Below are 13,568 nucleotides of genomic sequence, written 5' to 3'. Positions count from 1 at the left end.
TATACATCGCGTTTCTTTTGTTAAGAATTTTTATACATTATTAATATATTGCATATCTCTTCCCCTGGAAGGTCAAGCGACTTAAATAGTTCAAACTGCATTTATATAAAATAGCAGGTAAATAACATAATTCTATACAGAGGAACTAATAAACACTTCACAAAAATCAAGCATCAATGATATTTACCACCGGGGACGTAGAGCGCTCTAAAGGCCGACCCGGATCTGCTTACTAACGCATGTGCACTGTCGCATTCCACTATTCTTCCCCCTCGCAAAACCGCAACCCGGTCGAACCAATCGATATGCGAGTACCGGTGAATGATAGATATGACTGTTCTATCCTTAAACTCGGCCTCAAGAATGTGCTGCATGAGAGCTTCTGTCTTCTCATCAACGCTAGATGTTCCATCCAGGTTAGCAAATTTGCGAAATGCCGAGATAGCGAGGCCCCAATTTTAAACCATACCTGCTCATTGCCTCGTCAAAGATGATAACCTTGCTAGGGACCAACAAGGCCCTCGTCAGACAAAATAGCTGCTGCTCTCCATGAGACCACTGCGATGACCTGAATTCTTCACCAAGGCTTCCATTCGAGCCCGTCTCCAGCTTGTCCCAAAGACCAGCGCCAACGCGTCGCAGCATCGCCTCAATTGACGCGTCGGAGGCTATGCCTCTGGGATCCAGGTTGAATCTGAGGCTTCCAGGCATAAAGAACGGCTCTTGCGGCACCACGTTGAAATGGCCACGCATGCTCTCCCCGTCCAACCTGGCTACATCTGTGTCATCTATCACGACTCGTCCGCTCCGAACATTCATCATCTGCATCATGGCCATGATCAGTGACGTTTTTCCACTCCCAGATGATCCACAAACTGCTAATTTTTCGCCGGCAGCAACATCGAGATTAATATCTCTTAGTACGACTTCGGACCTTGGTCTGCAAGCATTGTATCAGACCATGTACTCCCTACTTGCACTGTGACGGTGCAAAGTCTAGCTTGCGAGTTACTTACGTGTGTGCCGCCGTGAGGCGCTGTACTTGCACCCTGCCGCTTTGGGGCCACGAATTTGAAGGCGCTGGTGATCTACCCAAGTCTGATGGAGCCTCCTTCACAAACTGCTGTACCCTTGCCACCGCTCCGATCGAAGTCTCTAGTTTTGTCCAGGACTGGATTGTCTGAATTAGCAGGCCGTTGAATTGAAGTGTCAAGACTAATGCCACTCCCAGCGCGCCGGGTCCGAGACCGTTGTCGGTCAGAGACAACGCAATCGCGACAAGGGCGACTGCTAAAGCTCCTGCCACGAGGTCCACTACCAGTGTTAGCCACTGCTGCACACAAAAAAGCATATAAAATGGCCGTTGTGATCGGTTTAATATGCCTGCCAGGCGGTCGCTGAAGGCCATCTCCCAACCGAACGCCCGGATAGTTGCAATGCCGCTGATGGTGTCTGTGAAGTGAGAGTACAACGGGGCTTTTGCCTCGATTTCCAGCATTCGAAGTTGTCTGGACGTTCGCAAGTAGTAACGCTGAACGACAAACAGAACTCCACCAAGGACTGGAACTACAGCTGCAAGGTATCTTCCCAAAACGCACAAGACAACGAGCTGAACCAGGCACCAAGCAAATCCTGAAATCAAGCGCATCATTAGTGAGTGTCCTTCCTCTACGAACTAGAAATAAGGAAGCGTCCACACCGGATGTAAACTGAAGGGCTTGAGACGGCAAGGTCATATCGATGAGGTTCATATCTTGGCTAAATCTGTGGTGTCAATGCGTCAGTCGGCGCTCATGCATTTTCAGGCAGGATGCTGGCAAGATGTACCTATTCGTTATGGATCCAAGGTCTGACTCGAGGAAGAAGTAAAATGGTGCACTACGAAGTGGTTCGCAGTAACGTTAGCGGACGAATTACATGGGAGTGTGATTGCGTGACTGCCATTTTTACCTGACAACTGCGTGCAGCAGGTCCGTGTGAAGTTTGATCGCAGTGTCCCTGACTATATAAAGGAAAAAGGTCCTAGAGCATACAGGGTCAGACAATATGTGCAAGACTAAACAATAAGACCGTATTTTTACGGTAGGTGCAACTGTGCAACTGACCAGCATTCAAAGAAAACTCCTATTATAGCAAGAGCCACCAATAGGAAGTAGATCCCGAGGTATAACCCGAGCTGTTGGTTTCCTCGTTCTGCACTCGCCGAAGTCCATCGATCTACCCACAATGCTGCCGTTTACTTAGCGGTTGGATCATCACCGACAGGCACTGAAAGCATGGACTTACTGGAATAGGAGTTGGAGATGGCGCCAACGAGAGTAGACAATGCCCATAAGAACAATGAGAGCTTGCCTGCCTTTTTTCCATAATACGCGTAAACGCTCCAGTTGCGTTTTTGTCTGCTGAATCCACTATTGGGGCTGCCGATCTGGCCCTGTCGCCCCGGGGCGGTAGACTTGAGGCCCTTTGGTTCCACCTCAGGACCAGCTGAACCATCTTCGTCCGCCAGGTCCGAATTGAAGTCGGTTTTATGTCCGTCCCATTTGAGCATATCAGGTCTTCGTGCTTTAATATGTCCGTAAGATCCAGTATCCAAAACGAACCCATCCTGGAGAAGAACTATGCTGTCCATGTAAGGAAGTAAACTCGCTGTAAAAGTGTCAGTGCACACGGATTACATGGCACGATGGCGGATCAGTACACAGAAGAACTTACAGCCATTGACGGCGAGAACCACCGAGATACCTGCTTTGCGAAAGTGGCCATCTGTGTGGAACAGGCTGGTCTGTACCGTATGAGATGCCTTTGGGTCCAAGCCGCTAGTGAAATCATCCAAGATAACAACCGGTAGTTTTGAATAAACGGCACGAGCGAGCGCCTAGAAAACGAATGTTAGGTACACGACATTCAACGTTGGAAGATTCCGTGGCCCGGCATACCACTCGCTGGCGCTGACCTCCGCTAAGAGACGAGCCGTTCTCACCCACAACGGTCATGAGACCCCCAGGTAAGTTTTCCAGGTCTTCACGAAGCGCGCAACATTGAACGACGTAGTTGAACCACGCTTGATCGAATTCCAGCTGGCCAATGATGTTGCTTTTGATGGTGTCATTCGTTAACCACGGCTTTTGGGAACAAAATGCCACCTCGGAGGTGATATGAGACTGCATTTCGCCGGAAACTAGGGTCGTTTCTCCGATAACGCTAGCTAGAAGTGAGGTTTTGCCTGACCCCACTGGCCCAATAATGGCCGTAAAGCCAGCGGGAATGCTGAAGTTGAGGTTGCGGAGAACTATTTGACCTCCATGATTCTTTGGGAACCAAGAGACGTCTGCGGATTGGAATGTTACCAGGTGCGGAGAGCAGGAGTGTCCGGCACGAGAACGCAAGGGCATAGCAAACGTGTCTTCCTCGAGAGGGCTCTGCGATTCCAGGTGCCGGGAAGGCGGGTTGATCATCAAGAATTTCTCAATGCGTGAGAAGCAAGATACAGCCTGGGTGAGCGATGGCAAGGCCTGGCAGAACATGAGCAGCGGTTCTGTAACTAGGTTGATGAGGGCAAGAGATGTGAAGGCCTGAGTGACTAGAAGCGATTGATCGCCGCTGGTCAGTGCAATGAGAGCATAGATGGCTAGTGTAAAGAAAGGTGCCAGCGACCCAGGAGCATTTCCTGCAGTCAGTGGTGGTTAGCCCTCGAGCCGTAGTCATTCTAGCTCGGTTGGAGTAACTGACCGATAATAATGGCCCATACACGCAGTATCCGAAACTTTCCCGACACGTCGATTTCGATGGTTCGCAGCTTCTCGATTGCTTGACCCCAGTGATTCATGAGGCCAAGCATCTTGGCTGATTTTATATTGCTTAGCATATTGGACGTTGCGCTTATCCTCCTCTCAACACAGTCCACCCAACGTTTCTGGGCTGGTCCAAAGTGCTTGGCAACGAGCGATGTTCCAACTAGACTTACTGACGAGAAGTTAGTACATGTTGGTGCAGCACTGTCGGTCCTAGTAGCCAAAGGGGTGTTCACTCACTCACGCAGATCACAACTGGTGCGATTGAGGCGTAAAGAACCTGGCGGGTAAGAAGCCAAACACCAATGGCGACCTCTGGAACTGCTGCCCATGTTTCGTGAAAGAATCTCAATGACTCTACAATTCTCTCCACATCAGTGCCCATAAAAGTAAGTGCCGCTGAATCTTCCACATCTCGAGACTGAAGCGACACTGTTTGGCGGTAGATCTTTGCTGTCAGACCTGCTCGTACTTTGGCGAGCATACGATAAGTTTGACGCCAGTATACTGCCCTCGATACCTGGGAACACAACGGTTAGTGGTTCCGTCTGTCGCGGTTTTCGTGGAGGAGAACGCGAAACTGCATCGACTGGAAGCTAACTTACTGCAATACCCAAGTAAACCAACGCGAATGCTCCCACTAAGGCCTGTCCGAAGCGCTCATGGTCGTCCTCGTTTGTTTTGCCACTTAAATGCGATACCGCCGCTTGAATAAGAAAGGGTTGGCAAAATGTGAAAGCGGACAGCATCAACCGTGGCACAATCGCGGAAATGAGGGACCAGCTGTTGGCTTCAAAGGTCGCTCGTACGAGGCGGAACCCAAGGCGCCCTCCCTGGGTGCGGCGCCAGGCCGCCTCCAGTTCAGTCCAGGTTGCCAATTCCTTCATATCCTTGTCAATGTCGGGTAAGTCGTCGACAAAAAACACACTACTATATCCCTTTCGAAATACAGGAAGCAGCCAAATAAAAAAACTGCGGCTCCAAAAGCTCGTCATTTGCTCAAAGGTAAGCTCATCCTTGAATACGGGCCGCAAGTACTTTGTTTTCCCAAAGCATTCAATGGTGGCAACACTGGCAGTAAGGATAAGCAAAATGGTCCATATGGTCTGCTGTATCAAATGGTCTGACGAAAGTAGCCAGAGTGTGCGCAGTCGCGGGATACCGAGAATGGTGGATGCGGAGTAGTAGAGCACCAATACGTCTGACGGTTTGACAGAACGCTGATCGACGAGAAACGAAAGAGCCAGTGCCCCGACGTTTGAGGAAACAGACAGCACCTCTGTGGCAATGGCCATTCGGGTGTGCAGAGCGCTAGATTGTACACGCAATGCGAGAGCAACCAGATGAAAAATGATGAGGGCGACCAAGGCGGCTGATTTGTACGCCGCGAGCCGATATGAAGCGGTCACAATCGGCATCCTCCACAGTTTACGGAGCTGAAGGGGGAGTATTAGCACCATGGCGGCAGCAGGTAGAGCAATGAAGAATGCGTCCTCAAACAGCAGCGTGAAGTCGAAGGATCGGCACGCGACATTGACTCTTGGACCGAGGCTGTCATCGCTGCCAACAGGGCATTGCATCGTCGTAAATTCTGTCTCGATTTACTTGCACGAGTTTGTTTTGGGCGTTTTGAATTCTGAGCAGTGAAATAGTTCCGCATCCAAAGCGATCCGACAGAGCCAGAAGTTAGAACCACGCTCCCGGGGTGTCAATGTACCTCGTAACGATGGCACGAGCGTGCAGTAAAAACGTAGAGAAGGGACTATATGTTGGAAATTCACGGCGTCGCTGCCCACTACTTCGTGTCACCCAATTCTTTGAGTCGAAAGAATCAGAGTTTCCAGGAGGTTTCTAAGGGGATGAGCTGCATACCATGCTTGGACCCTTGGGCCTTGGCAATCAGACAAATCGGACCATGGCTGCGCGTGAAAGACACTAGTTGGCTTCCTTGGCTCACTGCGGTGAGCGCAAAAGCTCGGGTCAGGGCTGGAAGACGAATGAGATTGTAGAATAGCGATGGAGATGAAGCTGTTGGTTCTATTGTCCGCGCAGCGTGGCGGTCTTGTGCCGTCACTGCCGTGTCTGATCGCCGCATGGGGAAGGTGCGATTGGCCAACAACTCGACACTGGGGGTCCCGCACACGTGACCATGGGGCCCCAGCAACTAACATGTGCATGTTCAAGCTTGATGTCCGTTATATGGGGCCTCATCGGGCCGGTCCGCTTGTTTCCACCAGCCAAATCTGCTCGGGATTGCTTCTCTTTTTCGTCCTTGGTGCCGTCGGCACAATAGCCGTTCACCTCGCTACTCGAAGATATGCACTGGCAAAGCACATAATTTTCCCTGTTACTCTTGGCGGCGCAGGGTCTATGCCGCCGAAACGCCGTTCAACTATCTGACGTCTTCTGGACTGAGAGAATCTACGTCTCCATCCTCACCACCCACCGCACCTGGCACTTGACCCGCTGTCGGCGCCGTTGAAACGGCCACTAATGCCAACGCAAAGCAGCCACAAGCTATCAAATATGGCATCCCAATCCACAGCCCACCCATCCGGAGCCCCCAGCCAAATGCGCCCGCAAACAAAGGCCCACCAGTGAGCATACCACCATATAGCAAGACTGAGATTGTCGTATAAAGTGCTGCGAGATGCCGCTTCTCGACCATGCTTGTCACTATACTTCGCGCAGGGACACTGAACGCCAGTCCCATGCTATATAGTACTTGGCCGAGGACAAGGATAGGCCAAGATCCTGCAGCAAAGATGATACTTGTCCCAAGGACGAGGAAAAAGCCACTGATTTGGGCAATGCCTTTATCTTTGGCGATTTCATGTAGCTTGAGACGACATAACAGGAGAGTGGATAGAGCAGGAATGCCGATGGCGTGCACAATCAAATTGATTCCCGCGCCAAGGGACACGAGATACGAAGCCTGATACGTCGGCGGTCAGAATAATGTGCTCCGGGCACAGTGACCACTGTGCTAATGATGTACGTACCTTGCCCAAAGACCAATTCAAGCGCTTCGAGGCGTACTGCAAAAGCAGAGACCCGCTTGCCTGCTGCCCGATGCTGCATGGGAAGAAGCATACAAGTACCAGGACAAGTCGGGCGTTTTGCCTGACCCATTTCATCATCGCGGCAAAGCCTGCCACCAAGTTCGTCCACCGAACTTGAAAGCCATACTTGGCGCCTGTGGATGTAGTTTGATCGTCACGGTGGTGGTTGGAGACACCAGTAATGCCGGAGTCGCGTTCTTCCGGTGGCAGTGTCTCCGGTAGAAAGATCAGCGCTCCAAGGAAGCCCAAAGCAGTCACCACGGAGGAGATGAGCATGGGAATCCAAGGGTTGACGGATATCAATGTGCCTCCTACAGGGACAAAGACAAACTGAGCAATCATAATGGCTGATTGAAGCTGAGAGAAGGCCGTCGTTCTATTCGTGGCAACAAGGAATAGTCAGTTTCGTGCTGAACCTGCGGAGCTGAAGAATCGAATTCCGCCATACCTTTGATCGCTTGGGCAAACATCGGCAACCATTACATACGAAATAGATGACAGAGATGCGGCGCCGGCTCCGATCATTTGCCACAAGCCGCCGAACCAAACCGCTCGAACGGGGAAGACGTGGGAGAACCAGACTAGTAAATCTCAGTACACTGAAGCCATATCCTGTCCATGTGAGAGGTGCAGTCTCTGAACACCGAGCAGAGAATACTAGTGGTAGTTACTTACAAATGATTCGCATCCACAGGTCACTCATACCTATGCCTACAATGGCGAGAAGAAATACCTTTTTGCGCCCGATGCGGTCTGCCAAAGCTCCATATGGAACAGCCAGGACAATGGCTGGTAGCTCAGTCAGCGCCACGGCTCGCCACCTTCTGGACTCTTGGTTTAATCTAGTCTCTGTGGCCATCAAACGTACCTGGCAGCATCTCAAACACATCTTTCCAACCGTTAATAAAGGCGACTTCGCTCTGTACAGCGTCCACCTGGCATCGACCGTCGTCCCCGGATACAGGTAGTCCTCGCTCATAGTAACTTTCGCAGACGATGTCCTGTAATATGGCTAGTTGGGCTGCGAAGCTGACATAGCTTCCAATATTCAAAAAGATTTGAATTGCGGCCACGACGAGGATTGTGTGGCGCGCACTCGGGACGGTCGAGGGTTCGGGTTGAGGCGCTGCATCATGGCCATCTTGTGAACGCAGCAGGCGTGTGGACTCGTTTGCCTCTCTTTCTTCCATTGATGGGGTAGCTGAGGACATCAGGCTGCCGACATGCCAGCTGGAGTCTGGCTTGACGGACAAAAGACGGTGGATGTGGAATGTAACAACGACCAGACCTGGCAGCAGGTCTGGTGCTCAGTGCTGACTGTGTCTCGTCAACGGCACCAGTTGACGTGCTTACGGGGTCAAGTCGCTGCCGGGAACTTATGTCAGCGGTCTGGTCTGGGTAATCTTGGTTGCATGTGGCTGCAGCGCGACCAGGCCATCAATCGATCCCAGCCAACTTGACAATCATTCAATGTTGACCACACCAGACCAGTTGACATGTTGACATTGAACATGCCAGGCAAAACTAAAATAAACCAGTACTCTATTCCGCTGCGTAGGTTGGCATCGCATCTATGTCACTCTACATCGCCAGCCAATCACCCTCCATGATGCTCCATCAAAGCGCCTGGCGTTATTTGTCACTTGACGTCAACTGGTCAAACTTTGCGAGCCAGACATCCATGTTTCTGACGGCTTCAATCCCGCCGAGCCGCTCGACGCTCTCGGCAACGGCATCCTTCAGACCGTTCAACATGAGTGCGATGCGCGGACCATGACGCTGCTCTACAAGCTGTCGCTCGTTCTCGAATTCCCTGGCCTTGAGCAGCATTCGCACCTCCCGTGAGCCTTCGCGGTTCTTTTCGCCAGGCGTCATGGTCTTGTGCGAGGCCAGTCTGAATCCAGCCGACTCGCCTGCCTGTGTCATTTGGCTTGGCGTTAATGGCGATCGTATGTTCCATTCCTCGCGGTCGCTCAACAATGCTTCCACAGTGCTGTTGTACTGCGCCGCCAGTACGTGAGGAAACGCCGCGGGCATAGAGGTTGAGAAGCTGAACTCGGCAATGAGAACGGATCGTGTCCATGGTTGCAGCGTCTCCATCAGCTCCTGAAGCATTGTGGCTTCTCAAAGAACCACACACAATGACCCAAGAGGACATGGTCGAACCGCGGCGTGTCTTGTCCGAGGGATGATATATAGCTTGGGCCAGTATTGTTGATGAATGTGATGCGACTGCCAATGGGGGAAGCTGCGAGATACTTTTGAGATTCGATCACGCAGGGCGTTCCTAAAACCAGTAAAGTGAACCGTCAGCATGCGATTCAATCTTAATTGATCGTGAATGAGGGGCTTATACCCCAACCAGGAGGCGCCGGGTCAACAGCAACGACTCTACCAGTTGGTCCAACCGCGTCAGCAAGGCAAACGGTGAATTCTCCCTGACCACATCCGATTTCAAGTACACTGGACCCAGAAGCTATCTTCCAATACTCCAACATCCGCTGTCTGTACTCAATACCAGCTACGTGATTTTCACGATTGGTCTGGTAGAACAGGTATGACATTAGCTGCTCTGGAGAGCTAGCAACCCGGCCAGCATTTGCCTCAAATGACGCCATTATGGCTAGGCTAGGGAAGTAGACGAGAAAAGCCTTGTTGTGTTGAAAATTGGAGTCGCTCACCATGACCGGGTGGTCGAGCCATGGACACAGCGCAGTCGCCGGCACACCCTATATCCTGTCCCACGTTTAGTCCTGGCTCACACCGCCATCACACGATGACATCCGTAAAGTGCCTCTTCTACTATGCAGAATAGGCGTCTTACCCACATTCACCTTCTCATGACATATCGTTCCTGTTGGCTCGCGTTTCTTCGACGCTACGCGAATGAAGCTTCTCATCCAACCGGCCCGGCCTGAAGGTCGGTCGTGAAACAAGCAGATGCAGCGACGCACACGCCCGGATATTTCCCCACCATTTCTTACCTTGAACATATTGCTGATCGCATGTTTCAATCGTAATCTTGACATTGCTTTCCGTGGACATGTGGAACGTGACAAAAGTTCGTCGACGCGAATCGTCGCGGTGACACGTTTCGGTGATTTCCGTATGAGGCGAGAGCTGCATTTCTGGTCCAACACAAACGCAATCATTGATGCTCATTCTTAGTCGCCAGCCTAACCCACTGCCAAGTTTCGTACCAATCTTACGCGCATCTAGGGTGTAAAAGGTCCACGGGTACCCGTGTGGGTTGCTTACCCGTGGGCTTTAGGTAGGTAATGGGTAGGAAAAAAAGACTTAAATGGATTCGTGGGGGAAAATAGGGTACCTATAATTATTTATTAGGAATATTAGGTGTTTTTAAGTACTTAAATAAGACTTATATAATTTACTTTATGCTTTAAACTTAAGACTTATTATAAATATAATTAAATATTTATTCAGCCGAAGGCTGACTCTACATTAATCCATAAGTTTTCCGAATAATGAGGGTTTGGTGCAGGCTTGACAAATAAGTTTCTATTGGTCCAAATTTTGTATGGGAAATCGCGAAAGAAGGCTGGATTGGTTGGTGGCTCTAGAAAAGTGGGTAAAGGACAGCCACCGTCTGTCGGTGCTTCTTTGTTTACTTCTCTGTTTACAATCGTTTACAATCGTTTACAATCGTTTACAATCGCTAAATTTGCCCAGCGATCTGTTCGTTTGCTTGGCCAGCAGCCTTTCTTCCATTATTGAAACAGATGTACCGCATGGTTGGGTATGGATTATGATTCTAGGGGTAATATTAGTCCTAGATCTGAATTGGCAGTCCATTGCCCGTCTTGCGACCGAACAAAATCACCAAGTAATTTCGTTAGCAGGAGGAAATCTGCCAATCCAACTACAACCTGTCTGGAATGCCGGGACCACCGCAATTCCGAGGTAACTGACACCATTGATATACTATATATGCCTCCCTAACCTGATCAAGCGTGCCAGGTCCAAAGGTGCCGTCCTTGCATTGAGAAAGCTGGCTGTCCGTCCTACCTCAGCTGAGAGATCTGCCCCGAAAAGAACCGACAGAGACGCTGGCCTATCGCCTCCTAACCAGAGATCTGGAACCCAACCTACATCGCCAGAGAAGCTACGGCAACAACATACAGCTAGGAGTTTGTTCGGAGAGCCAGGCAGCCAGCCGCAGATAGTGCTGGGGACGCCGATCCCACCAACCCAAGCGAGCTCGCGGCTCTTCCGGGCTCTAGCTCCCTCACCGCCTGTGCCGCCCTCGACCGATCCTGTCGCCTCACATTCTGATCCATCTACTGTCCGAAGCAGCACGACTGGTGTGGACTACTCTTACCTGGCTGTTAGGTTCCACAAGGGCGGGAAGGACTCGCAAGATGATGCCTCCAAGGCCGGCGCCAGGGCCAAGCAGGCCACTATTCGGCGCGACCATCGTTCACGACGCCGTGCAGGGGAGGCTGTGTCACTAACTCCCACAATCTCTCAACTCGGCGTCTTTGAAGGTTCTGATGGTCCTGGAGAAGGTATCCTTGTGCTGTGGTCCCGGCAGTTTGTTCAAGCTAACCACGGAACGTAGCTGGGAGTCAAGATCGACTACAGGCAAATGAGCTCCCAGATGGGGATGGAATGACCAAGGAAGCGGATGACAGGGGACAGTTCTCTGAATCTGATGTTGACGTCGAGGACTATTTCAACTTGCTGCTTTCACCTGCTCGACCACGGAAGTACCTCGAACACCTAGGGGTAGAGTCTGATTCCGATCTAGGGGACGAAGACGGGAACGATAATAGCAATGCCTTGGACGAAAGCCCTCTTCGCTATTGCTCGCGGCAGCCTTCCAGAAAGTCAGGGCCTCGTCGCCGTGCTCGCCGTGGTCCTGCCCCTGGTACAGGAGGGCGGCCAAAAAAATCTCAAAGGCAAACTCGATCGTCGGGGCCGCCACGACGGTACCGGAGTCCAGTGATGATTCCACCTGAAGAATCGGCCGTATTTCACGCACAAGATCCGGTGTGGAATGGGGACCTGGACGCTTGCGCCTTGACCTGTCGTGATAAAGCAATCCTCCGTGAGTTCTGGACAAAGCTGGACAATGACCAAATGCAATTTTGTGGTCGATGTCAAGAGCGTTGGTTCCAGATGAAGATCGATTCTGATGGCATTTGTGCGCGTTGCTGTCGAAAGGATGATAAACGCGGCCCTGAAGAGCCGTACTTCTTCTCTGTGGACAACCAGTTGGATTTTGGCTCCGTACCGACTCAATTGCCTCAGCTTACACCTACTGAAGAGTCTTTAATAGGCCGTGTTCACGTCCACGTGAATATTATGCTTGTGCGGGGCCAGCAGTACAAATATCGGGGACATGTTGTTCACTTTCTCCGCGAGGTTGGCTTGGTGTACAACCAACTCCCGCTTTTGCCGCGGGAGTTGAACACTGTATTACTCCGTCCTTCCAATACGTCGTCCCATGCAAACCTTAGCCGGCAATTCACCCGCCAGTTCCGTGTACGCCGCCAGCCAGTTGCCATATGGCTTAACTACCTCCGGCGCCATCATCCTGGCTATCGATGCATCGTCATCGACGAAGAGCGGCTGAGTCAATTGCCTCAAGATGGCAATGTCCTGGACGACATCCCCCAGAGCCAGGTGGAGGCTGCCGAAGTTGGACCCGAGGAAGATGAGGAGGCAGAACCGGACCTGGAGGACGAGGCTGCGGTGCCGGACCTTTTGGCCAAGGACACGGAGCTCGATGCTCTGCGGTCTATTCTTGCCGGAGAACCAGAAGCTGAACCAAGGCTTTCCACAAGCTTCCAGGAGCAGGTGCAGCACGAGCTGCAGCTTCCGAATATACGGCGCACACCCATTAATGAGTTCAATCGCTCTCATGCCCTACTCTCCTTAGCTTTTCCCTGCCTCTTTCCTGACGGGAGAGCCGACTTTGTTGAGCCTCGGCTACGGTCAATCGACTACAAGGACTACATCGAGCACGCGATGCGCTGGCATGACGGGCGTTTTGCACGCCACCCGACCTTCCGCTTCGTCGCCTTCAATACTCTGATGCGGTCACAGGCCCGTGCACGGTCCAAATTCTTCGTGAAGCAACACGATGGTAGTCATGAACCGCTCACACGGGAGCAGCTTGTTCAGGCACTGGAGCACAGCGAGGACCCTGAGGCGCAGGTGCTAATCAACTCAATCACAAGACATGCGGTACCTATTCGCGGCACGCGCCCCTTCTGGAACAGGAAGAGGCAGGACCTCGAGGCCTATGCCTACAACCTTGGATGTCCTGGTGCATTCATCACATTCAGCCCGGCAGATTTACACTGGCGGAGTCTCTACCAGCACATGCCCCGATATGATGAATGGCTGGCTGCGTCCGAGTCCGAGAGGATGGGTCTCTCGCGCCAACTTTTGCGTCAGAATCCTCACATTGCTGCTTTCCATTTCTACCGCCGATACTGTTTCTTTCGAGATATCGTGTTAAGCAAGAAGTTCAACATTACGGATTACTGGGATCGGTATGAATGGCAAGGGCGTGGCAGTCCGCACAACCATGGCCTGTACTGGATGGAGAATTGCCCAAGAGTCGACATGGTGGATGAAGCCGCTCGTGATGTTTTTGCACGCACGTGGGGATTCCACATCACTGCCATTAATCCTGAGCCGACTAGGACTATGCCCCAGGGTGAGGGTAACCCCCTGAGCGTAG

At 51.6% G+C, this 13,568-nt stretch overlaps 3 protein-coding genes across 4 annotated transcripts; all 3 read right to left on the bottom strand.

The window, feature by feature from the left end:
• Positions 1–112: 112 nt before the first annotated feature.
• On the bottom strand, positions 113–4,804 carry J3458_009605 (uncharacterized protein). Of its 2 annotated transcripts, XM_066119883.1 has the most exons (13): positions 4,400–4,804; positions 4,035–4,314; positions 3,733–3,966; positions 2,940–3,670; positions 2,716–2,878; positions 2,287–2,649; positions 2,106–2,229; positions 1,951–2,022; positions 1,828–1,878; positions 1,700–1,764; positions 1,017–1,632; positions 470–940; positions 113–399 (listed from the first exon to the last, which is right to left on the bottom strand). In XM_066119883.1, the coding sequence occupies exons 1-13, from the start codon at positions 4,787–4,789 to the stop codon at positions 174–176; spliced, it is 3,786 nt and encodes a 1,261-aa protein (XP_065975680.1). In that variant the 5' UTR covers positions 4,790–4,804; the 3' UTR covers positions 113–173. The 2 variants fall into 2 exon arrangements, with proteins under 2 accessions (XP_065975680.1, XP_065975681.1); XM_066119884.1 differs by having other exon boundaries at positions 470–1,632.
• Positions 4,805–5,883: 1,079 nt separating this feature from the next.
• J3458_009604 (uncharacterized protein) lies at positions 5,884–8,158 on the bottom strand. The gene is made up of 5 exons (XM_066119882.1): positions 7,725–8,158; positions 7,532–7,645; positions 7,305–7,437; positions 6,797–7,232; positions 5,884–6,729 (listed from the first exon to the last, which is right to left on the bottom strand). Exons 1-5 carry the CDS (start codon positions 8,065–8,067, stop codon positions 6,187–6,189), a joined length of 1,569 nt encoding a protein of 522 aa, XP_065975679.1. The 5' UTR covers positions 8,068–8,158; the 3' UTR covers positions 5,884–6,186.
• A 182-nt stretch (positions 8,159–8,340) lies between these two features.
• J3458_009603 (uncharacterized protein) lies at positions 8,341–9,854 on the bottom strand. Its single transcript, XM_066119881.1, has 3 exons — positions 9,685–9,854; positions 9,538–9,592; positions 8,341–9,143 (listed from the first exon to the last, which is right to left on the bottom strand). The coding sequence occupies exon 3, from the start codon at positions 8,969–8,971 to the stop codon at positions 8,489–8,491; it is 483 nt and encodes a 160-aa protein (XP_065975678.1). The 5' UTR covers positions 8,972–9,143; positions 9,538–9,592; positions 9,685–9,854; the 3' UTR covers positions 8,341–8,488.
• Between the last annotated feature and the right edge of the window lie 3,714 nt (positions 9,855–13,568).

The sequence above is a fragment of the Metarhizium acridum genome (genome assembly GCF_019434415.1).
Source record: "Metarhizium acridum strain ARSEF 324 chromosome Unknown scaffold_141, whole genome shotgun sequence".
Classification (NCBI taxonomy): Eukaryota; Fungi; Ascomycota; class Sordariomycetes; order Hypocreales; family Clavicipitaceae; genus Metarhizium; species Metarhizium acridum.
Note: the sequence above shows the minus strand (reverse complement) of the source record. Positions and strands in the feature narration are given on the sequence as shown.

Bases quoted from the DNA above. Each gene is read 5' to 3' on its own strand.
- J3458_009605 (XM_066119883.1), bottom strand. From the start codon at position 4,789: ATGACGAGCTTTTGGAGCCGCAGTTTTTTTATTTGGCTGCTTCCTGTA. The intron at 3,671-3,732 runs GTCAGTTACTCC...CACTGACTGCAG, and splicing joins TGTATGGGCCATTATTATCG to GAAATGCTCCTGGGTCGCTG. The intron at 2,230-2,286 runs GTAAGTCCATGC...AGTAAACGGCAG, and splicing joins CATCTCCAACTCCTATTCCA to CATTGTGGGTAGATCGATGG.
- J3458_009604 (XM_066119882.1), bottom strand. From the start codon at position 8,067: ATGTCCTCAGCTACCCCATCAATGGAAGAAAGAGAGGCAAACGAGTCC. The intron at 7,646-7,724 runs GTACGTTTGATG...CTGAGCTACCAG, and splicing joins TGTGTTTGAGATGCTGCCAG to CCATTGTCCTGGCTGTTCCA. The intron at 7,438-7,531 runs GTAAGTAACTAC...GAGATTTACTAG, and splicing joins CCTGTGGATGCGAATCATTT to TCTGGTTCTCCCACGTCTTC.
- J3458_009603 (XM_066119881.1), bottom strand. From the start codon at position 8,971: ATGCTTCAGGAGCTGATGGAGACGCTGCAACCATGGACACGATCCGTT.